This window comes from Pleurodeles waltl, chromosome 2_2 (genome assembly GCF_031143425.1).
Source record: "Pleurodeles waltl isolate 20211129_DDA chromosome 2_2, aPleWal1.hap1.20221129, whole genome shotgun sequence".
Taxonomy (NCBI): domain Eukaryota; kingdom Metazoa; phylum Chordata; class Amphibia; order Caudata; family Salamandridae; genus Pleurodeles; species Pleurodeles waltl.
Genome location: NC_090439.1, coordinates 1,030,112,343 through 1,030,139,999, shown reverse-complemented (window position 1 = coordinate 1,030,139,999; position 27,657 = coordinate 1,030,112,343). Strand labels below are relative to the sequence as shown.

Genomic DNA, 27,657 nt, shown 5'->3' with positions numbered 1-27,657 from the left:
TTTAAAAACTCACTTTTAATATATTTCTAAAGCATAATGTGGTAGTGCACTGTCATTTACAGACAGCACATTTTCCATTTAAATGGCCACTAAGTTCCCTACTTTTACTGATAAAACTATTTAGTGCACAAACAATATTTGGAAATTGAGTTTCAGAAAAAATATTTAACATTTGTATATCACCAAGTAAAGTGTTCTGATTGTTTTTCACCCTATAAAAATATTTTTTTCACCACTGCAATGTATTTTGAAATGTTTGTACAGTTCGCTTATTTATTTCAATGTTGTGCCAGGATAAAGTCCAAAATCTTACAGCATTTAATTTCACACACTTTTATTGTCACACAGTTCACTTTACAAAATGCTGTAACTTCACAGCCAGAGAATGAAAAGTAAATATAGGAAGACAACCTGACTTTCGACCTCTGTCTCTGAATGCCAAGCAAATGTGGCAAGACAAAAACAAGATTTAAAGGCATCTTGATTGTTCATTCAATTTGTGTGAACAGAACACTTGGTATTTGTCAGCTGGCTCGAATGTGTGAGAAGGCCCAAAAAATAGCTTGCCCTGATTAATTCTGACTCCGCATAGCGAGTGGGCGAGGAGATTTCTCGAGGCCTGATGCTGAGGAAGATTTTCAAGTCGCTCCCAGGCAACACTTTAAAAACCTAGTCACCAGTAAGTTGGATGACAGGAGTACTTTCCATGCTGGGATCACCAAGCAACTCACTAGAAGACTACAAACCATCCAGAACTCCTCCTCAACCTCCAACACAACTCTGGTCACACCACACCTCTGAGAGATCCACTGGCATCACAAAACACAAACATGCTAATTTCAAAGTTCTCACATACACACTTAAGGCACTACGCAACTTAGACTCCACCTACTTAACTAGTCTCATCTTCCATCAAACACCCAGACAACTCCGCTCTGCAGAACTTAGACACACACACACACACACCCCACACAGATACACAGAATCTGATCAGGAGGATGGACATTCTCTGACATTGCTCCTAAAGCATGGAACAGCCTTCCACGTCACATCGCCTCCTCTTCTTGAACTCCGCAAGAATCGGAAGACCTGTTTTTCTATCCACCAGCCTACCAAAATGCAGGGCTAGGTAGACACCTGGTCAGTATACCCTTGTGGATGATGGTGTGCTGTACAAATGCACATCGTAACCAAGCTCTTCATCTTGAAATTCAAGGAAGCAGTGAGCTTGACAGTCTGTAGAGAGGCCATCCATTTTAAAGAAAAAACAGTTCTGTTTGCCCGGTCCTGCTTCTTCAACAATAACTCTAAAACGTTCCTTTGTTTTGTGTGAGGTGGGGGTTATAAGATGTATGGTGAAATCATTCACTGGATGGTCAATTTAAGGAATGATCTGAGCAGTGGGAACTTTGCAGTATGCTTTTTCGCAGTGAAAGATAATATGGTAGGTAAGCCTAACAAGTCCACATACATAAATGATCTAGCCAAAATAACTTTTTTTTCTTACATAAGAATTATCCCGTAGTAAATTTTTTTTTATTCACTCAGTCTGAATGGTTTAGCCAAGCTGGAATAATTCCAATAACACATTTGCCGGAGCACGCAAAATCGCAAGTCCTGGATACTTCACGTGTAGTTTTCTGGCCTGGGCATCCATTCAGACTTGATGCAGAACTATAGACCTATGCTATGGCTTATTTTGACCACTTAGTGAGCTTCTATTTGAACTCTGCCACTTTTCTGATATTTTTGGGTGTAAGAGGAAAAAGTCCCCACCCCACGCACCAGTATAGGACACCTGCTACCACTGCTGGAATAACTAGACACAACTTACTGCATCACCAACTGGCTAGTTACATGACTTGGTCGTTTTACACTGGGATTCAATCAATGCTACAAATTGTTGATGAAAGCATGGAATATATAGATTAGGCTTCAAACCTTTTTTTAGAGAAGGCATCTATATTCACACTGACAGACTACTCTTTGCCCATATTGAGAGGAAAGTTTAACACCATACCAGGTTTACCAAGCTGTTTTTGGAAATCCTGCCATGTTACAAGCCTCTTTGCATTCTAGCACTTATCTTTGCGATTTTCCATATGCACCCTGGAGTACTCTAAGGGCCAAAACACGTGTTGGCTGCCTTGCCTGATTGAATATCTATGCACAGGAACTGTGTACCATCTATCTTGTAATAAAATAACTAGATTTGCACTACATTTGACTTGACTTAGCTTCTGTAAAGACTTGTTGCTGTCCATTTGAGCAACTACGCACAAGTAACTCACACCATAAAAAAATAAAGTTGTAAATGTTAACTACCCAGGACTTGTGATTTTTGTGTGTTTTCGGCAAATGTATTATTATAGTTATGTTTGTAACGTTATTTTGTAAGGTCCAAATATGTGTCAACTGTTTGTAGCCGGTTCTCTGTCGTGGTAGCACTCTTATGATATAAATACTTTACAATCTGACCAACTGCCTGAACAGTAGAGTATTGGGCGGGGAAGTGTGGTTATTTACCTGCTACCTATGTAAAGTTGTAAGAATAATTCCAGTGGCCGTATCGTAGATACAGCCCAATTTCCATGTTTGTGCCAGGTGGAAACAATAAAAATGGGCCGTATTAGAATAAATGTGCTACCCCAAGGGCAGCTGCAAACTTGCGCTCCGCTGGTGGCAGCGCATTCTTGTGAAAAACGGAGGAGCAGCTTGAAGCCGCTCTGTGTTTCATAGTGCAGGTGGCAACCCGCATTCCCTTTTTGGGGGCAGAGGGGTGGTTGAGATCCTCTTGCAGGTGGGTGCAGTGAATGACTGCACCCGCCTGCAAGGGGAGGTCTGGTGGATCTAGGGGACACCCTTCTGCCCCTGCCCCCCAGATGGCGGCCATCGGGCGCCCCCTTGTGCTGTTTGTGAGCCTCCTGACAGTTTTTGCCTCTGTGCCAGCAGGTTTGATACCGCGTGGGCGCAGAGGCAAAGGGATTCCCTCATTTGCATGGGGGCCACGCCCCATGCAAGTGAGTGAATGCCCTCTGGTATTACAAAAGGGGCTGCAGACGCTTGTGCGGCAGTGCTATCATCAAAGTGCCCTGGGGGTGCGCAACATGGGCACAAACGCCTGTTGTGCCCCCGGGGCACTTCCACAATGCGGCCCCAGGTTGGGTTAGCTTGAGGAAAAGCAGTATCTCGTTGTGTTTTTTTTATGGCCCACAAAGTGGATTGTGAAGCACCTGGGCTCACAATCCATACAAGATTCTCTTTGTCATGTTCATATTACTCAGTTTTGGCAAACGGCTGCTGATTTCTTTAGACTTGACCATTTACGCTTAGATGGGGCTATGACAGAAGTTTAGAAGGAGACCATATGCTTATTCAGAAGTCTCTAAATAGTAAAGTGTCAAATATACCTCACTGCACTGTCTAGGTCGCCTCATATTTTAAGTTGAGTTTTACGATCCTGTCTCCTTTGGAGCTGTAGAACATTTTCCATAATATTATTCACATTGTTAAAGTAAATATAAAAGGGGATTCATATTTAAAGAAAGATGATCTTCTTCTTTTAAAGATCTTGTTCAAGCTATCGAATTGACGCTCACTTTGACTACCTTCCAACTTGTACATGATATACATGTTTGAAGTTCTTATAAGCCTAGCAGGAAGGACCATAGCAGTTATGCTTGTTTAGTAGGCAGACTCTCATTGAATGCGTACCTTAAATATTTTACACTCCCACTCGATATTCGTGTTCCAAAACCTGTTGGGTGCTGACAAAGGCAACTCCAAATGCCTTTCATAACCATTCACCTATGCAGCAGCCACCACCAAGGAAAAGATCCACCATTCACTCAAGAATTATTCCTAAAAATGGCCTTTGTTTCTTTGTACTGATGACTTATGAATACAAGAGAGCGACATGAGATCAATGAAATTATTGTAGAGAAAATAGGTGCTAGCTACAGCAGTCCACACAGGGCAGCAATTGAGTAAAGCCTATGGACTAACTGTGTACGTAGGTTAATTTGAACGTAACCTCCGTATTTACTGTGTATATTGTAACAATTATATAGCAGTTATGTTACTGCAGAATGGAATGCACTTGCAGGACCTGTCCCACAATGAGGATCGTTATGTATGAACATGCCTCCATATCCAAGAGATGGACTAAAATACTAATGTTTTTTCTTTATTCAGATAAAACCTGTTTCAACCCACTCTTCAACTTTGAAGACATGCAGGAAATCACACAGCATTTTTCAGTTTGTCATGTGGATGCACCAGGTCAACAAGAGGGCGCGCCATCTTTCCCAGCTGGGTATGTGCAGAAAAGACCATATTCTACTGTCTGAGGCATTGTCTTTGTAGTGCAGTTTCAGTAAACTTCATAAACAGCATATATAGTTTACGTTACTTTTTCTGAATGGTCACTAGGTTGTCAATAAATAATTGACTGCTTTTATGTAACACACTCCACAAAGATTATTTTCTGGATGCTAATAACAGAGGTTGTTCATTTATTTAACAGTAACTTTATCAAATGCATTTTGTGATCTTTAGTCGTTTAAATCATTTCAATTCCAGCTAACCCCCCTGAACCAAGCCTCCTAGTTGAAGTGCTTCAACTAAACATATCTTTGCATCCCTTTACATCCGTTTGAGTGATGATGGCATACAAAGTAAACATCTAACATATCTTACTCACTTGCTGTCCAAATAGTTTACTCTTCTAACCTTAAATCTGATGAGTTATACAATAAAATGATCTTTTCAAATGGATGCATCTTCTTATGGATATGGATATGTCTTCCGGGGATGTAAACCATCCCAAGGTGCCAGACTGGATGCAGACATTTTTAAGTATTAATAGTCACTGTCACCAATGTTTCTGTTTGCTTTAGTTACAGGTCTGCAATACCCCACAGTTTAGGACATATAGATTGGATATAAGGTCTTTCAATCACCAATGACATTGGTTCAATTTTCCTCCACATTGTAAGAATCTACTTTGACAGTCAATGACCAAGACTATTCCCTCCCACAAGCAGGGGTATAGAATTACTTCCGTCTCAAAAGATAAATTGTGCAATTATTTGAGGTAAAATTTATCTTTTTCAAATGCAGCTACTATCTATATGGCCTATATAAATTGATATTTTCCAAAATGCCATTTTAATTCATCAGATAGCCTTGTAGCGAAACCCTTAAATCACAGAAAATAGGTATAAATGGAAGGAACAAATTAGCCTAAAAGGCAACATGTAAAGAGAAGCTCAAAATGTATACGTTTCTTTTAAGGAGCCAGCACTTTCCATGCCCCAGCATGCCTTGCACTGGCATTTGCATGACACAGTTCTTTTTCCAGCTCCTGCTGAGAGTTTCAGATCTTTTCTAGGGATTTTTTACACATTCATTTGTTTCTTCTTTCACAATTTTATGCGTTTGAAAACTTTTTCACATACTCCTTTTAACATATGAAGGGAAAGTTTGGTGTTATTCCTTAACTGTTTGTTCTTCCTTCCAACAGAGGGGCATTTCACAGTCTCTCAACAACATACTTTATGAAGTGTTTTTAGCATGTTCACATTCCTTCAAAAATTGTGAATTGTTTAAGGAAATAAAAGCCATGGATTCCAGGGAAGTGACGACTCACCTTAGAAAATTAAAAAACCTCACATAGGAAAAAATAAGATAGCAGCATTATAGGACATCCGGAAAAGATGTCTTGTCTACTATGACCATGTCCTCCTCTCAAAAAACATTTATAGAGAGATGTAAGAAAATAGGCATCATCATCACTGATGTTGTTTGGTTCATTCCCAACATTCCAAAGGCACCCGCTGCCAATGAATATTTCAGTACCAAAGCATGGCAAATCATGCACGCCATTGAGAGCTGCCTCCACCACCGTATTGACAATGAATCAAGGTTGCACTCAATATTAAGAGATCTGTGTTCCCAAAGTAAAATTATCCACTTTTATCTTCCAGATGTTCAGTAACCAGGCTTTGTTTAAGCCATCACTTGTTGTCAAGGAGATAATTGCTAAGGAACTGTCTTTGCACTCTCTCAGCAGACTCTTCTAACATTCTCACTGGATGTCTAGCCCTGCCTCCTTCTGTGGCAGGTCATTTTCCGCTAATTCCCCCATCAATTATAGTCTTTGGTCCTTCCCCAAAAACTGATGTTCCAAAGGAACACTACCATGTCTCGAATGAGGAAGGTGCCTGTACCACCTCAACTAGGACTCTGCTATCCTCTCTTGCTAAATCCAGATATTCACTTTCCTGCACCTGCAGAAGACTCAAAGGATTGCCACTTTCAGAGACACAAAAGGAAATGGTCTTGTTTTCCAACTCTGCTCAGGCATGTTGATTCAGACTCAACATCAACCTTGTATTCTCTGTGTGGAAGGGAAAAACACGTCATGTAATACTAGAATACACATTTATGTAGGTGCATTGAGATAGTATATTGACTCACAGAGAAACATCCCTGTGAGCCACCAGAAACCTGCTGAGACTGAAAATACACCGGGTTTTTATACAACTATCCGAGGTCATCTGGTGCTCCATTAGTTGAGGTGTACATAGACCGTGTTTTACATTTGGATATGTGAGGGAGATCATTATAGCAACACTTTTGCAAATGGAATCGGTTCCAGTTTTCCAAAACATAAGCAACATACTTCTCTTTTAGCCTTGTACTGTGATCGCAAGGAAAGTGCTGGGACAGCAAATGTCCCCAAGCAGAAATGGCTAGCTTGCATGTTTCCAGGGTACACACAGGACGAAAAGTGTCCTGCACAGATTCTTGATGTTGAGTAGCAGAGCAGTGGTCAGGAGCTCACAGGACACGTTTAGATCTGCAGCATATCTATTTACATTTTATCATGGCTACCGCCCTGTTCTTGGTCTGTCTTCTACATCTGACTCCACCTGCATATTTTCAAACAAGACTTCGCTACTTTTCAAGATGTTGTGTTTGAGGAGTAGTTAACATTAATAGCACAGTAGAATTCCTCCAGACTTCAATGTACATCTTCATTGGGGGTGGAGGAAGGCTGCAATCTTCACTCAGGCCTTTATTACTGCACTTTGCAGTGTTGGCAGAAAAGACATGTCTCTGCCAACTATCACACATATTAGAACGTCTATGCTCCATAAAAAGTACAGACCACCAGAACAAGATTTGTCTGGAGCCATAGTCACATTGTGTGGTTGTCTTCCCTGCACACATGCTCCGAAACGTGCTGCTACTGACAGGAAGAGTAATCTCATGGATAGAGCAGGTTGCAAAGGCTGTGGTGTTGCAGTTACAGCTTTGAAGGTGGCTAGTTGGCAGCTCTATTGAGGCGATAGAATAGTGTTAGAATAGTGTTAGAAATGTTGCTACGTTTTACCATCGACTTCCCAGAATAACAAAAACAAGATAGTTTGCAAGTTGTGCAATAAGATTTGTTACTATCTAACACAGTTAAAAGCGCTTCAGTTGATTCAGCAGGTTAGCAGTCTGCAGTTTCGGTCACATTTCTCAAAAGTTCATTCCTTTGGTCCCCATGAGGATAACATGCAGCACCTAACCAAGATTAAACTCTCAAAGCTATGGGACTAGAAAGAAAAGACAAATATTCAAAAGTCTATTCAACACCATGGCTGCCAATACTAATCAAAGCAGTGGGGCCAGTCCCCTCCCACCCCTCCTCCCCCCAGCCGACTTACCAACTCCAACATCCAAGTTCACTATGCTCATCTTTCCAGAGGAGATCTTTCCACCGCTGCATCCTTCCCCCTCTGAGAGAGCACTATTTTACACCAGACAATAGCTGTCTCACTTTTTTCTCTGATAAAAGCTGCCTAATTATCAGCGAAAGAGCAAAACTATCTGAAGATCCACTTATAACGCATGTTCATTGGAGCAATTGGATTACAAAAGGCATGAATCCCAATGTATTACATATTGAGTACAATTAATATCCATTTCAAATCCACAAAGTGTATACGTACTTACAAACAACCTAAAGACAGTGTTATTCTACAAATCACAAATCAGAAATTCCAATGAACATGCATTATAAGTGGATCTTCATATAGTTTTGTTCTTTCTCTGAGAATTAGCCAGCTTTTTATGCTTATTCCCCTGGTTCTCTGCCTTTTAGTATTGCTCTTCCGGGGCCCTCTTTGTAAGAGTTCATTCATGTCTGGACAGCGATAGCATGACGGTCTCAGTAATACAATTCTGCATGTGTCAAATCTGGCAACTTTATCTGCAGTAAGTCCACTGCGCCTTCAGGAAGGCATGCCTGGCACACCTGTTAAACTGTGGAAGCACACAGCAGCTCTTTCCAGAGAGTAGAGAAAGGACTTCCAGGAGATACAAAATGAGGATTCACATATGTTGACTCATAAGTGTGGCAGCTGTCTCAAAACTTGTGGTTATTGTCGTAGTGTCAGTGTTTTTACTTTCATAAAGCTTTCCATTGATCTAGGAAGTAACGTGTGAACTGTGCTTGTAAAAATTCAAGCGCAATTAGTGTTAAGTTGGAGAAAATTTGTATATCTTAATCCAGGAAACTGGGTCAAGTGCTCTCGTTTCACAATTATATAAATTAATCAACTAGATCTAAAAATCTTTTGTTCAATGATAGTCGTTTACACTGCTTTATTGAATTTTCTACAGTTACCCACCATGCTCATTTTCTTCTACTGCAGTGTTGCAGAGGCCTTTTTCAGCCCCCTTTCCACAGGTGCTATAGTTTAATCGAACAGTTAATGCAAATACTTTTAGGTGACTGACATACAGCTGCGGAAGATGACTGTTTTAGGATTCTAAGATTGGCCAGCAGTGAACCAAAAGGGCTGAAACCATACACGATTTACTCAACTGCTACGGAGTGTGTAAATGAGTTGAATTTAGATTACTTTATGTGGTTTTGCGGATATCCTGGATTCTGACCCAGCACTACTGGACCTATATTTGGCACCCAACACCCCCTGGCATAGTCTTTGTTATGTAGTGTTAAATTATGGAGGCAATACTATGCATAGGTTTGTACTTGAGAATTGATGCAATACTAATTTGGAAATATTTCATTACATTTAACTCTATCTTAAAATCCTGTTGAACTATGGTAACCTGCCTCAGTAGTCACCAGTGTCTGCACTGTTACTCGGTCGCATGCTTCAAGTGGGTTGGTTTGACAGAACGCATTTTGATTTTAAATAATTGATCCAGTTCTTGTTTGTGAGTTGTTACCACTTGATTTTATTTAAGGCATTAAGTGATAACCTAGTGTTACCTTGCTCAATTTTACATTGTCTTCATAATTTGTGGGAAATGATTGTATACTTCACTCTGTTTAACTATGTGGTTCTTGTCCATAGATACGTGTATCCTTCTATGGACCAGCTTGCTGAGATGCTGCCAGGAGTTGTTCAACAACTTGGGTAAGTTGAATCGATGTTTCCAATGCTCAACCATCCATTTTATTGTAGCTGTTGAACGTGGTGGTCTCCTGTTTTATACTTTGATTCAAATGATGTGCTACAATAGGTTAAAGCACTCTTGGTTTACTCCTCTCTTACACACTTACTGTGGCCTGATTGGATAATATGTTCTTATCACCTTGTATATTCTGTTTACCTGATGCGATAAGGGCCTTATTTACCTGTTATTCTCCAATGTTAAACTATTTCAAACCCCCTCACACATTTCTGCTACAGTAGAAATTGCGAGACACATTTACAACCACTGTAAAATGAGGTCGAAATTGAAAACAAATGTGTGTTTTGTTTCTCCTTTGGTGTACATCCATTTAGTAGTTAATGAGATATTCAGACATGTAAAGAAGTATCACAGTATCAAGGCCTGCTTTTCAATCATGAAAACAAAGCTGATTGGACCAGAGTTGTTAATCTGATCAGCTGCCCCTTTGGTTTGAAAACCACCTCCACTGCTACACAAATCACTTAATTTTGAGTGGGTGCAATCGCCTGAAAGTTATTGCTCTTGCAACTGATAAGGGACGTGGAGGATTCCTAAGTGTTCCAGCCAGCATATGAATCTGCACTGCAGCAACAAACTGTTGGATCTCCCTGGGTGCAAAAGGAGTACACACCAAGGATAAGGGAATCAAAGGGTGGTGCTTTGGACCCTATGTACATTTTTACACATGGATGTTTATTTCCTTCGATTGGCTTTGTCCATGTTGGCCACTTGACTTCTCATGCTCCTTTCCCAGCCTCTCCTCTCCAAGGTCAGCTGTACATGATTGATGGTGATTGATGGTGTTTTACCCGCAAACCCCTCTCTAAAGGAATAAGCAAAAAGATCTTGTCCTAAATTAAATCGCCAGCACTCTGGTTTCCATGTTGCGGTTCCAGACGCGAGACTGAGCAAAAGCTGAACTATGTCTGAAATTATAAGATTTACTTCTTCATTTTTGGAAGAGTGTTGCACTTTAAAGAAGGCACGTCCAGCTGGTAACTACATAACGTGTATCATTGTGTTCTTTATTTGTATTTAACGTAGTCACTAGAGAGAAGTGTTTAAAATAAATGAAGAGGGCAGGTCCTGTGGTTGGCAAACTCAACGTTGCTGTTCGTCTGAACATAGACGATGCCTGTACCCTCAAATAGGGATGGACTCTGCTGGGCTGATGCACTTCTGTCAGAATAGGCCCAAGTCTCAGAATCAAAAATCCATTATAGCTGTGAGCTATCGATAGGAAGAAGCCTACTGCCGCAAGGAGCTAAACTACATGTGCCAGGGGGCTGAACTGATCTTGGAAAGACCAGACTCCGCTGACTGAGACCTGCTAATAGGATGTTTTATTGACTGGTGTTGAAAGGACACAAGATTCCTGTAGTACAGAAGGCCAGAAGAAGCAAGAGCATCACCTGGGTCATGGAGCTTCATTGCCACTTGTTTCTGAAAATGCTGGTAAACCTCCACTATCTGACCACAAGAAGCCATTGAGGCAGTCTACCTTCATGCTGTGTCATGCCTGGAGGAGATATTCCAGATTGTAGGACTACGTGAAACACCCAACCTTCTAGCTTTGACAGTTCCAGATAAATGAACATTTAAAGTTTGGGTTGAAACTAAGGACATCAGTGTTTCCTTGTTTCCATGAGTGTAACCTCCACCAGAAAATACTGAAAGTGACCTGTAGATCCTGACATGCAAACCCTCAAAACCTTAAAGCACATTTGGAACCTCTCAGTGTGTGCAACCCTATTACTTCATCTGTCCAAAGTAAATCATCTTGCCATTTTAGACCTCAACCGATTGTGGGATACTGTTAGAAATGTGGTCTTTGGTTGACAGTCAGGTTACCCCCTGTTCAAGCAAGGACCCTCACTCAAGTCAGGGCAAAAGAGAATCACCCTCACCTAACCCCTGCTTACCCCCTTGGTAGCTTGGCAGAGCAGTAGGCTTAACCTCAGAGTGCTAGGTGTAAAGTATTTGTACCAACACACACAGTAACTCAATGAAAACACTGCAAAATGACACATCACCAGTTTAGAAAAATAGGAAATATTTATCTAAACAAAACAAGACCAAAACGACAAATATCCAACATACACAAGTCAAGTTATGAATTTTTAGAGATTAAACTCAAAAATAGCACTTAGAAACAAAAATGCTTAGATGAGATGTTAACACGGCGTCGTGACGGAGTCGTTCCCAACAAGCCGACACCAGCGGTGCCGGACACGGAGTCGTGTAGACCCCCAAGTACAGTACCTTTGGTGATGAGTGAAAACAAGCTGAGGTGCGAAGTCTGGGATCGCGGCGTCTGTGCGAAACGTTGAATTCGTGCACTTCGAGCGGCGTCGGTCACGACCTGGTGCGGTGACTTCCACGGAGTCGCGGACTTCAGCGGGGCTGCTGCGGCGTCGGGCCTGCGAAGAGCGTCGCGTTCCAGCGAAGGTCACGGCGTCAGGTGCAGGCGGCGTTACCGGATTCAGCAGCGGCGTCGGTCCGAAGTCAATTTCCTTGGATTTCCTCCAGCTTTCCTTTCAAGGGCCCAGGGACTGGATAGGGCACCACTTGTCAGAGCAGGAGTCTCTCCAGAGACTCCAGGTGCTGGCAGAGAGAAGTCTTTGCTGTCCCTCAGACTTCAAACAACAGGAGGCAAGTTCTAACTCAAGCCCTTGGAGATTTCTTCACAAGATGGAAGGCACACAAAGTCCAGTCTTTGCCCTCTTACTCTGGCAGAAGCAGCACTGCAGGAAAGCTCCACAAAGCACAGTCACAGGCAGGGCAGGACTTCTTCCTCCGCTATCAGCTCTTCTCCAGGCAGAGGTTCCTCTTGGTTCCAGAAGTGTTTCTAAAGTCTGTAGATTTGGGTGCCCTTCTTATACCCATTTTAGTCTTTGAAGTCACCTTTCTTCAAAGGGGACTCACACCTACTTGTGAAATCCTGCCTTGCCCAGGCAAGGCCTCAGACACACACCAGGGGGTCGGAGTCTGCATTGTCAGAGGCAGACAGTCCTTTCAGATGAGTGACCACGCCACCCCTCCCTCCTAGCAGAGATGGCTAATCAGGAAATGCAGGTTACACCCCAGCTCCCTTTGTGTCCCTGTCTAGTGTGAGGTGAAAAACAACCCAACTGTCAAACTGACCCAGACAGGGAATCCACAAACACGGCAGAGTCACAGAATGGTTTAAGCAAGAAAATGCTCACTTTCTAAAAGTGGCATTTTCAAACGCACATTCTCAAAATCAACTTTACTAAAAGATGTATTTTTAAATTGTGAGTTCAGGGACCCCAAACTCCACATGTCCATCTACTCTCTAGGGGAATCTACACTTTAATCATATTTAAAGGTAGCCCCCATGTTATCCTATGAGAGAGACCGGCCTTGCAACAGTGAAAAACGAAGTTGGCAGTATTTCACTGTCAGGACATATAAACCACATTACTATATGTCCTACCTTATCCATACACTGCACCCTGCCCTTGGGGCTACCTAGGGCCTACCTTAGGGGTGCCTTATATGTAAGAAAAGGGAAGGTTTAGGCCTGGCAAGTGGGTACACTTGCCAAGTCAAATTTATAGTGTAAAGATACACACACAGACACTGCAGTGGCAGGTCTGAGACTTGATTACAGAGCTACTTATGTGGGTGGCACAACCAGTGCTGCAGGCCCACTAGTAGCATTTGATTTACAGGCCCTGGCACCTCTAGTGCACCTTACTAGGGACTTACTAGTAAATCAAATATGGCAATCCTGGATAAACCAATTACATACAATTTACACGGAGAGCATATGCACTTTAGCACTGGTTAGCAGTGGTAAACTGTTCAGAGTTCAAAAGCCAACAGCAACAGGTCAGAAAAAAATAGGAGGCAGGAGGCAAAAAGATTGGGGATGACCCTGCATAAGCAAAAAAATCCAACACCAGTGGTTTCTGATTGGACCTGTGATGACCAGTGATTAGACTACTGGATCTTTAAAGACATGCTATTGACCTCGCTGTGATGGGAGTCATAGTTCTTTTGTTGGTGGATTTTTGGAGCAAGACACTTTTCTTTTTTCCTTCGGTAGTACAAACTCTAATGGTATTTTTAACTTCTCAATATTTGCATATACCTGAAGAGCTGGGAAAAAACCTTAAACTGTTTCCCTAATTTTGTGAACTATGAATGCTCTGCATGGAGTGTAAACACCACAAATCCTAAAACATTTCATTTAAAAAACAAATATGGGGGGATGACAATCCCCTGTAAACTAGTTTACAAGCTTTTTCCCTGATATTGCCTGTATGATGTATGGGATTTAGGTAGTCCCCCCACCACCAACACCCTAGTACAGTAGACTGCTTTCTGGTGTCTTGTGTCCCATTAAAACAAAGACCCATGGCAGGAGTCACATGTTCTGGTCCCCCTTCAACCTAATATGTTTGCGAAAATAGAGGGGCTGGGACTGGTAACAGCAGTCTCATGCTCCTATTTCCAGTGTCAACCAGGCACCTGGGTAGCTGTCGACTGCTTGAGTCCTCTTTGTTGCCTAGCTTTTTTGTGAGACAAGAATAAACAGGCCAGGCACCATCATGAACATTGCCAGATTACACGTAATATACCAGGTGGTGATAGTCGAGGGTCAAGATGAGGTAATCCACTACTCGCAAGAACTGTGTAATTTACTTTTATTGCATGAACAGTTTACCAGGTCTGCTGGTACCATTAATTGTCCAGACACCAAATAGGGGATGCCACTAGGAATATCATGTCTAAACTGTTCGTAAGATTTTGGAATTTTTTATTTGCAGTTCAAACTTGATATTAGGTGAATGTGGCACGTACAGATAACATGTACAAGCTGGTATGTTTTATGGGATGTTTGTATTTTGAAGATGTTTCATCGCCATTTTCATTTACTTAACCACATTGGATTTTGCCTTTTAGGCTCAAGAGTATTATTGGAATGGGAATTGGAGCAGGTGCCTACGTCCTAACCAGATTTGCTGTAAGTAGGTTTCATTTTAATCCTCCCACACAGGGGTGTTGATGTTACATCTAAGTGGACTTTTAACTAAGTAGGGCAAGTAGGCCAGACTCCTGAAACAGGAAAAAGGTCTTCTCAGCATGTCAATTCACAAAAGTTTCAGTATGCTGTCACCACCGGTTTATGTCAACAACACCGGATATTGAGAGTCCCATGTTTGAAAAGATGGCATGTATGATGCACCCCTTCAGGTTACAGTACAGGTTCTGGACCTTGGAGACCCCACAAACCATGCAAGATTAATGTACTCGCTGGGCCAACAGAAGTTAGGATACTGGGGTTGCATGCATTTGGGTCACAGAGGTCAGGGATACATGCCCATCTGACCATGCAGAGGACATTCTCATCCTTGGAGTCACTCTGCAAAATCTTGTAGCCAACAAAACTGCTTCAGCGGGTATGTTCAGTGCATACAAGAGGTGTCCTGGAGATAAAACAGGACACATTCCAGATACATGTTCGAATATCCCCAAGAGGTTACCAAACTCACACTAAATCACTCTTTAGGTGCGCTTTTTGTAGCAAAAACACTGGTATCCCCCCGTCTGCTACCTCATTTTACATCCAAATACCAGATAGTTTTGCCACTGTCCATTGAGACCAACCTCTCAAAACATGGATAAGATGGAGATGGCTAATCCTTAGAATTTTCCTCCTATACACTACTTTTTAATAAATATTAAAACTGCATTCTAGCTATTCCTACTGTTCACGGCCCACCTTCTAATTACCTATTCTTCCCTGATGACCTGGATGGGCCTATTACTCCCTTAATATCCCACGGCTCAAAGAATAGTCTTCCAGAATGCTTGAGTATTGCGTAGACGATGAAGAAACTCATTCTCCTCCAAATGAAAATAAATCTTCCACTAGATGATTTGTCGCAACTTGTCTCTTTCCTAAACCACAGCAGAGGCAACACCTTTGACCACATTTCCCCACCCTCTGCCTCAGCTAACATCTTTAATGGTAAAACTCAACAATTAAGATTATGCTGAATCTATTAAGAGGACAAAACCGCAAAAATATTATTATTCAGTGATTTTTCTGAAACTTAAGGAAGATATTTGCCCCTTAGTACTATTAGACTGCTCAGCTTTTGATTCCATCAACTGAGATCTTACTCTGCACTTTGTTTTTCTTTCTGAATATGGCTTGGGTAGAGAACAGATGTTTTTTATTCTTCCTTTCATCTAGATCAATTATTAAAAATGAACTCTAAGATCTCCTCCCTTGCCAATTAACTGGGGGTCAAAGCTCTATTCTCAGGTCTAGATGCTTCATCCTGCACATGGAACTACTGGGAACAGTGTTACAAGGAAATTATTCCATGCCTTAATATGCAGATAAACAATTGTATAGTAAAATCCATAACCCCTCAGTTATATTACGCCTGAAAACCCCACTGGAACTTTATAAACTTGATCTCCTTTTAAAAAAATGACTTTTGTTTCTTGATTCCACTAACTCTCCTTGTGGCACAAATGTCTAGAAACACTCTCTGATCTCAACATTTTACCCTGCCTTGTTCCAGTCTCCAAATCATATAAATACATAAATAACCAAAAATGTTTGATTTTCCCAGATTGCCAGCATTAATAGGCTCACCACCTTACAGCTTCTTGGAAGGCTAATACCCTCAGATCTTCCTCTGACCTAAGTAGGCTGTACCGGAACTGGTGTTCATCTATCCTGGTGCTTGCAATGCTATACCATCTGGCTTACCCAAATTGGCCAGGGGCTCTCTGAAGACCATTCTGAATATGGCCTGACAGCTTATCAAAAATCCCAAGGTTAAATCACATCTCACCCTTCTGTAAGACCCCTATTGACTATCACTCGACAGCAGAATCTACAAATCCCTCCAACTTGGCCCCTTCATCTTTCCCAACGAAGGTTTTTTAAGACACCAAAAAGTAAATCTAGAATCAGGACTCGACTTTATCCTGTTTTTACCTTAAAAATATCAATTCAAAGTGCACCTCAGTCTGATGCCGTTTACTTCCTTGCTTTTTACTGACACACCGGGTTCGTTGTGCGATATGACTTGGATTTTATGAATGTCATGTGCTTTGAGTTTCTAATAGTTTATTACTTGTGTACCCCCAACCATCTTTTCTTCATTGCCCTAAGATATTTTTGCTATATTGTTCTAGTTTTTCCATCAAGTGCTTTGTTTCCTCTGGGCCTAGGTTCATGCTATATAAATAAATAGAAGTACATCTTGCAAAGATTTGGGCCTTTTGTATTACTTCCAATTAAGATTTTTCTAATTTATATTTCTTTTCAAAACTAAGATGATGTTCCTTTGAGCTACTGTGTAAGACCTTGCTTCAGAATCTTTCATAGGAAGCTGCTTTCTTTGTGGAAATCTCTTTAACGAATGATGTGAACACAAGGTCAGTGTGTATTCCAGCAAACCGTGCATTTTCAACAGAACAAAGTGTTGTGGTTTGCCCACCCCACTTCACTTCTGTCCTCTTCTAAAAGATGTATTGTCCTGCCGCAGGATGTAGACACTTAAGGCTTGTGTGATTTGTCAGAGAAAACAAAAGAAATTCGATAATGCAGACAACTATTTGTGAAATAATATTCCATTTGCGCTCGTTTGGCAACATTCAAAGAATTCACAGTGATTGTCAAATGTTCCGTTTCCTGCTTCCTTTGCTTTCTGGGAAGCAACATGCTCAATCCTGAGCAAAGGATCCCACCACAGATGTATTAAGAAATTTACGAAGGAGGCACCTGGAGAATTTTCCATAACTTTAGCCGCCTGTATTGCCTAGTCGATTATACCTCTCAGTGCAATGCCTCTTGTTGAGCTTTCCGATCGTTGCACAATTTATTATTCTATTGTTTCTCACCACTGCTTTTCTTGGGATAACCTTGCAGCTTTATCCGTTATCCGACATTTATTCCTGTCACTTGAGATGTCTTCCCAAAAAAAGTAATAGATGCTAGCAATGTTAATTTCCCACTATAAGTCATCTAGGGCACTTTAAATGCAGATGGGTGTACCTGCTGAAATTTGCACAACTAACATTTGTAAATTCTGTAACGGTTTTGAGATTTAGAGTTTGAGGGATTTTTTATAAGTCTCTGGATCATTAATTTAAAAAGATGGAGTGTATCAAATTCCAGGTATGAAGTGTGTGAGTGTAAGGAAATAGTGTATTAATAGCCACATTTTGTCTACAAGGCATTCTGGGTAAAAAGATGTGGTACTTTCATGCATGTTAAGCATTCCTGCGTTCTCCTCGTTCTTTAGTTTTAAAAAGCAACTAAATTTGATGATGTTAATTGGTTGCTGACCAATCCCAAGGCTAAAATCTTTAGATACCCTCTCACGCATGTTTGCTCCATGTTTTTGGTGCCACTTAACATAGTTCTAATTTTGTCTGTTCCCGTCCAGTACAATTAATCTGCCACATAACAGTTGACATTTGTATCAGTGGGAATATGAGAAGGTAGAATGGTAGGCTATTATCAACTGGTAATTTAATTAACAACTAAACTTTCCCCCATAATTTGTATATTTGCATGATATTGTGTGAGGAGATTTTGTGTGATCTCCTCATGTGGCATCTCCTTAGATTCCTCTAACAGTCTAATCTTCAGAATTGTATGGAGTTGGTGGTTTTCCCTGGATGTTGGGCTGTCCATGACCAAACATTCAGACTTACCCTTATCACACCACCCAAGCCTGGGGTGCTGCTGTGACCCACACAGGGCTGTGGTGATCTATAGCGGGAGAGTTGCTGCACCCAGGCTCGGCAGTGGTGCACTCTACAGCAGCAGGGCTGAAACGTCAACTATAGGTTGGAAGGAGATGGTGCTACCCACAGGGAAGCCAATGGAGAGCTGACAAGGCCAACATTCAAGAAAGCATAACAGAAAGAAATCATGACCTAAGAAAGAAGCTCCGGAGTGGAGGGCAGATTTGTCAGTGTTGCTGTGCCTCTAATTAAACGACGAGGAACCAAGGAACTACCACACTTCGGCAGCCTCATCTGAATAAACATCCCTCCGACAAAAGGATTCCAGCTTTCTTCCCTCCATGAAACTTGTGCAGTGCTGTTAATATACATTTACTCTGTGTTGTCCACCAGAAATCCACTGATCACAGCAGGAGCGTAATACCGTCCAATAGATTGCTCGCACAAGACCACGGACTTGAGAATCTCAAGCTGTTGTTCCCAAGTCAGAAAGAAAAAAACCTGGTGCATTCTTAAAGAGTATTAAATACAAAAGAGGGACAGGGAGATTACTGGTCCAGTGTACGGTCTCCCAAGTAACCTATTATAAAGAAAGGTACACTGTTCCAAACGACAACCAACCTATTTAATATATAGGAAAGCGAGAGCGAGTGAAGTCGGAGATACAGAAGGTATCAGGAGGGCCCTCAAGCACCCATTAGGGTGACATGTTTCATCATTGGGCTATCTCCTCGTCAGACCGGTACTGCAATGTCTGGTGGACCACCCACAGATAGGGATCAAAAAATGACCCCGCGACCACGGAGAGATGCTGATAATACCTCCTTGGTCGAGGCTAGCGCGTTCCTAGGGAGCTCTATCTCGAATTTGGGATGGGCGACTGATTGACAAACTGACTTTGACAAATTGTCTCCAACTTGTAAGTGACACTCCAGCACTTCATGATTATATATATATATATATATATTTTCTGCATAGGAGAAGTAGTTTTCCGGATCCTGATGAGGCATGACAGGATCATTTTTTGACCAAAAAAAAGACGCGAAACATGTTCACTATAAATAGACAGGATTAGGCGTACTACCCTTCCTTCTTTATAGAGTACAGCGGGACATTATTCCCGCCAAGACTCTGAATGTTTTTAATCTTGGCCTGAACCTTTCCTTTGATTCATTAAAATGATGTTTTAGGCTCAGAGCCAATTTTATTTTATCCTCCCTCTCCTTCACTCACACATCCTTTCCTATCTCTTTAGCTTCTTGAAAAGCCTGAATGAGATATATGAAATAATTGCTCTCGCCGTGATTAGTAGGGCTCTATTTGTGGCCATCAAATGTGCAGCCGTGTGTCTTCCTTTTCTGAATTCGTCAGATTCTAGTATTCCGGATTAGGCACTTCTGCAGTCCCTTCTGCCTCCTGATAGCTTGTTCCTGTTCGCCATGTATTTGGATCCAGAATTGTGTGGAGCTTTGTATTATGAAGGCAACCTTCAGTTGATCCTATCTTCAACAAAAGAGGGATGTATCTGGGGTATCCCCCTAAAACCTGCTCCAACATTGACATTTTGGACTTCATTCTAACACTGGCCAGGGAAAACTAAGCCTAAGATGTGTATTCATAGTTACCATCGCTTGCAAATAAATTAAGTCCTACGCAGGGCCTGACATCAATTTACCAGTCTTACAATTTGTGTGAATTCCCTCGTCTCAACGCATTAGCAATTATCCCTGCTCAAGCAATGTAATTTTTCATAATCTAGTTACAGCATTATTGTGCCCTCTCTGGCCAGGTCACTGACAGGGCCCAGGCACACTGGTCCAGATTCTAAACTTGTTTCCATCTAAAATCCAGGGACTGTAAAGTGTGTTTTCAATAGTGCAGTACAGCAGCAACTCACTCAAGTTGCAAATAATCACTGACACCCTCCCACTTCTCATATGCAAGGTCCTGTATCTAAAATATTTTAAGGATGATGCATAGTGGCCAAAAAAAACACAACATTTCTCTGCACAATGTCTCCCACACAATACCCATATTTAAAATACACTTAGGTAAAAGGGTATGTAAAACAATTTAAGTTTAAGACTCATTGACGGTCGCCAGGACAGGACTGTCTGCAGAACGGAGCCTATCGGGAACCCCCTGAAAGGCTGGGGCCCTGGGCCACTGCCTACTTTGCCTGTGCCTTAAAACGTATCCGATATTCAGGAATTGAATACAAATGATCCAATAAAAGTACTCATGACTAATAATATTCAGGATAACAGTCAGAGAAGCATTTAATTGGTCCGAAATGAGTTGTCGCTGCAAACCTTTACATAGCCTAGTCCATAGCAATTTCCTGATTGAGGCAGAAATAGTAGCATTATCTGCTTTCTTCAACGTGCATGGGTTGAGACCAAAGTGCAGATTCATAGCTGTTTAACATTAAGAAAAGTTACTGCAAACCTAACTCTACCTGAAGTACTAGGGCTGAAAACCTGACAAGAAAATCCATGCAAAATATAAACCCAGAGCAATGCATTTAATGCACCAAATTATTTTCCAAAAATCCTTTTTCTGAACTCTCCAACATGTGGAAACCTCAATTCTCTCAGTTCTCATCTCTCCGGTTATCATTGCTTACATGTTTCTGTTTTCACTGGTTTGAAATGTGTGGTTTATTCCTGACCATAACAAAAACAATGTCTCAATTTTAATCCAAATTATCATTCACAGGTGTCCTACATGTGCCGTCTGGCGACATTACAAATGGCCTAGGTCTCTTTCACCTGTCTATTTTTCTTAGCTGCGCATCACTGAGCCAATCTGAAATACCTGGTGTTGCCACTTCAAAAGCATTGTGCCGAGGTTGCAGCATTCATGATCCAAATTGCTAAACATTTCCATAACTTGGCTGGTGCCTATACTGGCTGCCTAAAGCGCATGTGTTACTGGGTTGCACACCGGCTGACTTTTATTCCCTTCCACCGGTCTGTACAAATTTTCAGACTAAGGCATATGGGTAAACTATGGTACCTAGGACAGTGGAGGAGACGGACTGGAGGGGACCTGATCATGTTCAGTCTAAACACCCTCTTTCACGGTCCAGTGAGATGTCCTCTTCCTATGGTGCTTTTCTGCTAACCTCATATTTGCCATTGGCCGTGTAACCCCAAAACTACAAATCCTCCGTTTTCTAGGTCTTTGAGTATGGTATTTAAGAGTAGAGTAGAATGCTTGCTTTAAGAGTAAACGAAGTACAATGGTATTGTGGTTTGTGATTGCTTTGTATCTTAAATTCTTTGCCATTATTGTAAGTATATTTGTGTACGTTTCAGCTCAATCATCCGTCAATGGTGGAAGGACTTGTTCTCATTAACATCAACCCATGCGCTGAGGGTTGGATGGACTGGGCAGCAGCCAAAGTAGGTAACATTTTCCATGCACTTGTTCACTTTTTATATGTACAGAAAATGTATTGCAAATACAAGTTAACTGTGTCCCAGCTTTACAGACCTCTGTAGTGTAACAGTTTGAAGGACTCGTACTGAGCTTGCTTAAGGCTCTTCCCAGATCCCTTCAGTTACCTGTTCTCCATTGGCCCTTAAATACCTTAATCAACTCGTTGATTAGCAATCCTTTTTTAGGTCGAGGGCGCAAGCGCTCTGGCCTATTGTAATCTGTCTGTGGGCTTTTAACCACACCCACTGCACTATCATCACCATCACTCGTTCATGGGCTTGCCTTTCAAAAATCCTTTATCATTGGTAAATTGTCCCTCTTTGGGGCAGTTTTGTTTACGCCTTGGCCATCGACCCTATTACATGGAATAATTGCACCTTTGCTGATACGTTTGACTGCGAGCAAAAGTCTTTTTCCTTTTGTGTCTTTCCCCTTTGCGCTCATGTTCATGGCGGCCATGGCGCTTTGAATTGGCTTTCTTATGTCAACTGTTTTATTTTTTCATTTTCAATTTGTGGCAAGAAAAGTCCAGTTAGGAATTTACAATGCTAATAGCTCAAACTCGACCGAACGGGAGACCCATTGCATTTCATATGCTTGTTTCTGTTGGAGCACCACCTATATATTATCCCCAGCCGTGGCCTGTTTGTAATTTATTAACAATCATCATTGCATACCAAATTTGTACTTCTGTGCTCAAATAGGTCACCTGCAGGAGCCAATTCTGAGATTTGTGGAATTAGGATTTTGGAGATGTCAGTCTGCAAACTGAATGTACTAGTGGGTCAGAAACAGAAGTTCACAGTTGGGTTGGCATTGCAAATTTCATTGCACCCCCAAACCCGGAAGTTGGTATTCACAAGCATTTTGCCTTGCTTTTTCCGCCCTGGAAACGTATGTACAATTCTTGAAAAACTGCACCAGTTACAGCCCGATTTCTTTTCCCAAAAGGGAAGGACCGCCCCCTTCGAAATAAGCAATGGTTTCAAATAAATATATAATCTACCACGATATATTGTATAATAAATTAAGGTAGTTTTCTGCGTATCCATAGACCATTTTTGCGTATTGGGCTAGAGTATTTTTCCATTTATTATTTTTTGTGCCAATTACAAGCCCTAGGTGCCATAATCATTGATGCTCCTGTATCGTCATGGTTTTGCCGTCATATTTCGGCATGTAAGATTAACCTTGCATTGCCAGTTCGCTGCTTTTTGGTGCATTTTTTTCTCTCTAAATTCTGTGGATTTTGCATCATTTCCTTTGCGTATACAGTTGGCAGATTCTGATTCAGTGTACATTCAATTTGCAATACAAATTGAAATTGTGTTGTAAAAAAGCAAACATGCTTTGCCACCCATCAAAATTATGACCATAGTCCCTTCAAACTGCTGTGAATTAGAAACAAAACTCTTTGCAGGTTTAACATGCCATTAACATTAAAGGGGCATACATTCATTTTTAGACCAATACATAATGGACTTGTCACTATGGGTCATGGCACAAAATACTGTCACTGCCAATTTAGAGAACCAATCAGTATCGATTATAATGATGAAATAAACATTTTGAGGGCTTGAATCAACACATTATCTAAAAGATACTTCACAATAGTATTGAAATGCTTACTTCCTGTTCTATGCTTCTTTTATTCTTCGCTCATTTTGTAAGCAATACAATTTATATTGGTTCTTGTTGTTTGCTTCTCCCATGTTTCTTTTTGAGTAACATCCCTACCTTCTCTTCCTCTTGCCCAACTATCTTTTAATCATTTTCTTCCTTCTTATTTCATTTTGTCCTTTGTTTACGATATACATACAGTTTATTTTCTGCTTTCTCATCTTTTTTCCATACTAATCCGTTTTCTTCATGCCTTCCTGCCTTATCTTTCGTATTTTTCGAAATTAGTTTTGAATTTTTGATGTGTTTTTTGTTTTGTTTTTGCTGAGAAGTAAAACTTTTGAACTATTTATTTGGGAAGTAAAAATTCCTAATTTGAAGTTGTACTGAGAAACATGTTATCAATCTCACTATTGCAGATGAAAGGGTAGCAACCTGACAAGGCTGAATTAGAATTTCATCATTCCAAGGTGGATAAATGAGGACGATATATAATTAGATTAGTGTATGTGCAATCAGTGTTGTGCTGCTGGACTTCTTAAAATCTTAACAAATGTTCAAGATTTTCAGCAAAAAGTCTTTATTTGTTTTCCCCACTGATCTTTAGCAGCCAGTGCAGCTCTGCCAGTGGACTTCCACTTGAGCCTCTGTATGTTGCTCTTGGACACCCCTCCTTGGCCCTCGTAGAGGTCAGCCTGCAGACACCCACGTTGAGACCAGGAGTTTTCTGCCAGTGCACCAAAAGCTGAGCTCTGTATATGCTTGTCAGTGCACCTCCACCTTCAGGCCCAGCCCTGCCAATGCATCTAACACTGCTCTCTCATATGTCTTACTTGGGATCTGAGTCGTTTCACAGGAAAGTGTATTTGTGTTGCAAGTGGCATTTAGGCTTTATTGTTGCCTTTCCTACGTGCTATAGAATTGTGTCACCCAATTAAGTGGTTCTAAATGCTACACATTAACAGAAAACATTTAACTCGCTGAGCCATCCTGGTGACTATCTCGTTACATGCTGAACAAACATGAAACATCATTTTTAATAAAGAACTTCTGGTCATCCAAATCATACTTTATATAAAGAACACAATGTTTAATGATGAATTGGTTTCGGAGGCCACACACTGTCAGTTACTTGAAAAACTGCACGCCTGCGCCAGCATCTCCACATGGTGCTGTGATTCTTTGGCTGTGATGTGATGAACTACTTCGGCAAAATCATCACTTAGACGTCATGGGCCGAATGGACGCGATCCATGAAACCGCTTCAACTTATGTACTTTAGTTAAACTCCAGGGGTCATAGTTTCCAAGTTTCAGCCAAGTGGCTGACGTTGTGAAATGAAAAAACAAACCGCAGTGAATTATGGGACAGCAGATGCCATGACCGGGGCAACATCCCTCGCAAATAGTGTCCCATACAAAACCTCTGCTGAAGTCAAAGGCATTTCAAACCAAGAACAAAGCAGTCTACAGGCAAGACCTGAAAAAAAAAAAGGAAGAACGGTCTCCTTTGACCGTTCTTCCTTTTTTTTTTTTTTTTTTCAGGTCTTGCCTGTAGACTGCTTTGTCTTCTCACCAGCCTCATGTTTTGGGGAGGGGGAAAAATATATAAATATACCACAAACATAAAAATGGCTATCTGTCAACCCCTTTATCCTGTGGTCTGTTCAAGTATCAATCACTTACTGCTTCTGCCTACTGCTGCATGGGACAGTGGGTTTTGACCACTTCATCCATTGCCTGTCTTGCACTGTGTATTATGACATTATTTCCTCCTCACATGTACACCGTCCCAGAAACGTTCCTTCCAGCACCAATGCGGTGCTGTGTTGCTTTATTTATTGTGAAGCATTGTATTTACATATTGCATGTGTTTTCAAGACTTTAAATATATAAATACGTATATGCCACTTAACAGGGCCAGGCCTATTTTTTACTTTTCCAGTATGTTTTAAGCTGTCCGGGTTGCTGTGTGGTAAGAGACAGTTCCCACAGGTCCACTCTACTGGTAAAACCCTAGCTACCCGCTTAAGACTGGTGTCTGTTGATCTCCCCATCAAGTTGCAGTATTCTTAGTTTTAAGTGGAGTTGACCTTTGTCTTGGGTTATCAGAGTTGACATAAAGAGACATTTGAATTATGTTTTGAGTATTGCAATGTTGTTTGCTTGGGCTGTTTCAGTTTTGGTTTTCATTCTTTCACTATTTATTCTAGTGCTTTTTGTCTCTGGCCTTGAAGCTCTTCCATCATCTGAACGTAGCCCAGGGATGAGTTACTGCAACCTGTGTCTTTTGATTGTAAATCTTTTCTCTTAGATGTCTATGGTAACACAAGATGCAGTTTTACGTGGTCAGTCATCAGTAATTGGCTTTTTAAAAAATAGCTTATACGAGGTTTGCCTGTAAATTTCCATTGAATACATTCCTAGTTAGCTCGTTTTAATTCCCGTCGCAGGGTGTGGCAATATTTGCTTATAAGGTAAACAAAAGATCTATTCCTACACAATACAGAAGTTGATATTATTAGACTGATACTGGGCGAGAGGTCTTTACCTCTTTACCTCCTGAAAATGTCATTCAAGGCACATGGCCAAAGCAATTCATTCCTAAAACTGAGTGTTGTAATTACATTTTATTTTATTTAATCCGCCCTTCTGAAAATGAGCTGGGGGTCTGAGTTAAGTGTGAAATATAGATGGCTTGAAGCAATCTCTGCAACCGTGGGATCTCTTTACAATGTCCCCGTATAAATAACATGAAACTATGCAGGATACTAAAGCTGCAAAAGCATTGTTGCGGGCAGGTGGCGCTTGGTTTAATAATGTTGTGGCAGCATATTTACATCTGTATGAATCACTTTAAAAATGACTGTTTTGTTTTTCCACTAAAGATTTCTGGATGGACTCATGCACTTCCGGATATGGTGATATCTCATTTATTTTCAAGGGTAAGAGGTGCATCGAATGCGTTTTGCTTTACGCATAATACTTATTTTAAATATTTAGTTCATAAATGAATGATGCGATAGTCTTGTAGCCGTTTATCATCCGGATGAGCATCACGTTGCTGGGGACAAGAGATGCATTTACAGAAATGTACATAGGAAAACAGAACATTATCATATAGCTAGTATTACAATTATAGAACAAAAATATTTATGTATTCCGAAAACAAATGATTAGTATTTGCGACACATCATTAAGATGTATAGTTCAGTGTAGATAACGGTGTGGGGGAGCATATTGCACAATTTATTGGCTAGGGCTATAATCAATGTTTTGTTTACTCCAGTACATCGAATTTCCTTCTGCAGTACACGGACATTATTTATCCTACATCCCATTTTGTTCTTCTTTCTTTTATGAAAGATGCTTATTTCTACAACAATGGATCTTTCATAGACTGACTTGCTTCAGTATTCCCGTTGTCAGACTGGGAATCCTCGGTGCTTATTGCCAATGTCATTACAGCAGAGAGCGATTGGTGCAAATATCAGTGCCCGGAAGATGAAAGGGCAAGCATAAACCTTTGAAAAGCTATTTGAAAGGTGTACTCTTAGAGCCAAAGTATTGCTCCGGTAAACAATTCCCGTTAAGATCCTGTTTCAACTGGTGAACTGGTGAAGGAGAGAACCTTTTGGCCATATAGCTTCAATCCGACGAGTATAGGATACAAAAACTGGTCTGTGCTTGTTTCACCAACAAAAACTGAGACATGGGTTCCCTATAGTTGCCCAAAGGCCCCTCCCCCGCCGTCTAATCCTGAGCATTACGCGGCTACTGATTCTGTAGCCGCATGCCATTTCATGGCATTGGATAACTTAACCGTTCTTCTTTTTCCAATTTGCAGCATTGATTTACCAATTTTATCATGTAAATGTTTCATTTTTAGAGCCATGACTTGGTTATTATCAATTCAATGTCACTGCCTTGTTCTTCTAAATTCTTATTTATTTTCCATGTTCTCTCGTTGTTTACTCTTTATCACCTTGGCTTCACCTCCTCTTTGCTATCCCTCGTGGTGCCTATAATGCAGACCATCTTTCCGCTCTGCCATTTATAATGCAATACCTGTATTCTTCTCCTATTTCCTTGGTTTCCTTATCAGCTTGCACGTATAATGAAAAAACAAACAAAAAAAACTATCCTCTTCCGTATGGGTCTCTATCCTTTTCCTTGTCTTGATGGTAGAGTACCTGAATTATAACTGAGCAGCCTCCTGAGATTGGGGATGGGTGGATGCAAAAGTCCACATTGACCATTTTGCAGGTCTCCCTGAATTAAGGGGATCCATATGAGGGTGGGGGTATTGTTCATGCCTACTGTAAGGCACATTGGCTTATAATACCAATACTAGGCATGGAGT

General features: G+C 41.1%; 1 protein-coding gene across 2 annotated transcripts in view; it reads left to right on the top strand.

Annotated features, from left to right (window-relative positions):
* NDRG1 (N-myc downstream regulated 1) overlaps nt 1-27,657 on the top strand; it is a 154,780-nt gene that overhangs the window by 98,815 nt on the left and 28,308 nt on the right. For both annotated transcript variants that reach the window (XM_069220786.1, XM_069220787.1), the window contains 5 exons: nt 4,195-4,315; nt 9,381-9,443; nt 14,416-14,476; nt 21,552-21,638; nt 26,183-26,239. In XM_069220786.1, the coding sequence (XP_069076887.1) occupies nt 4,195-4,315; nt 9,381-9,443; nt 14,416-14,476; nt 21,552-21,638; nt 26,183-26,239 (389 nt within the window). The remainder of the gene's footprint in view (nt 1-4,194; nt 4,316-9,380; nt 9,444-14,415; nt 14,477-21,551; nt 21,639-26,182; nt 26,240-27,657) is intronic.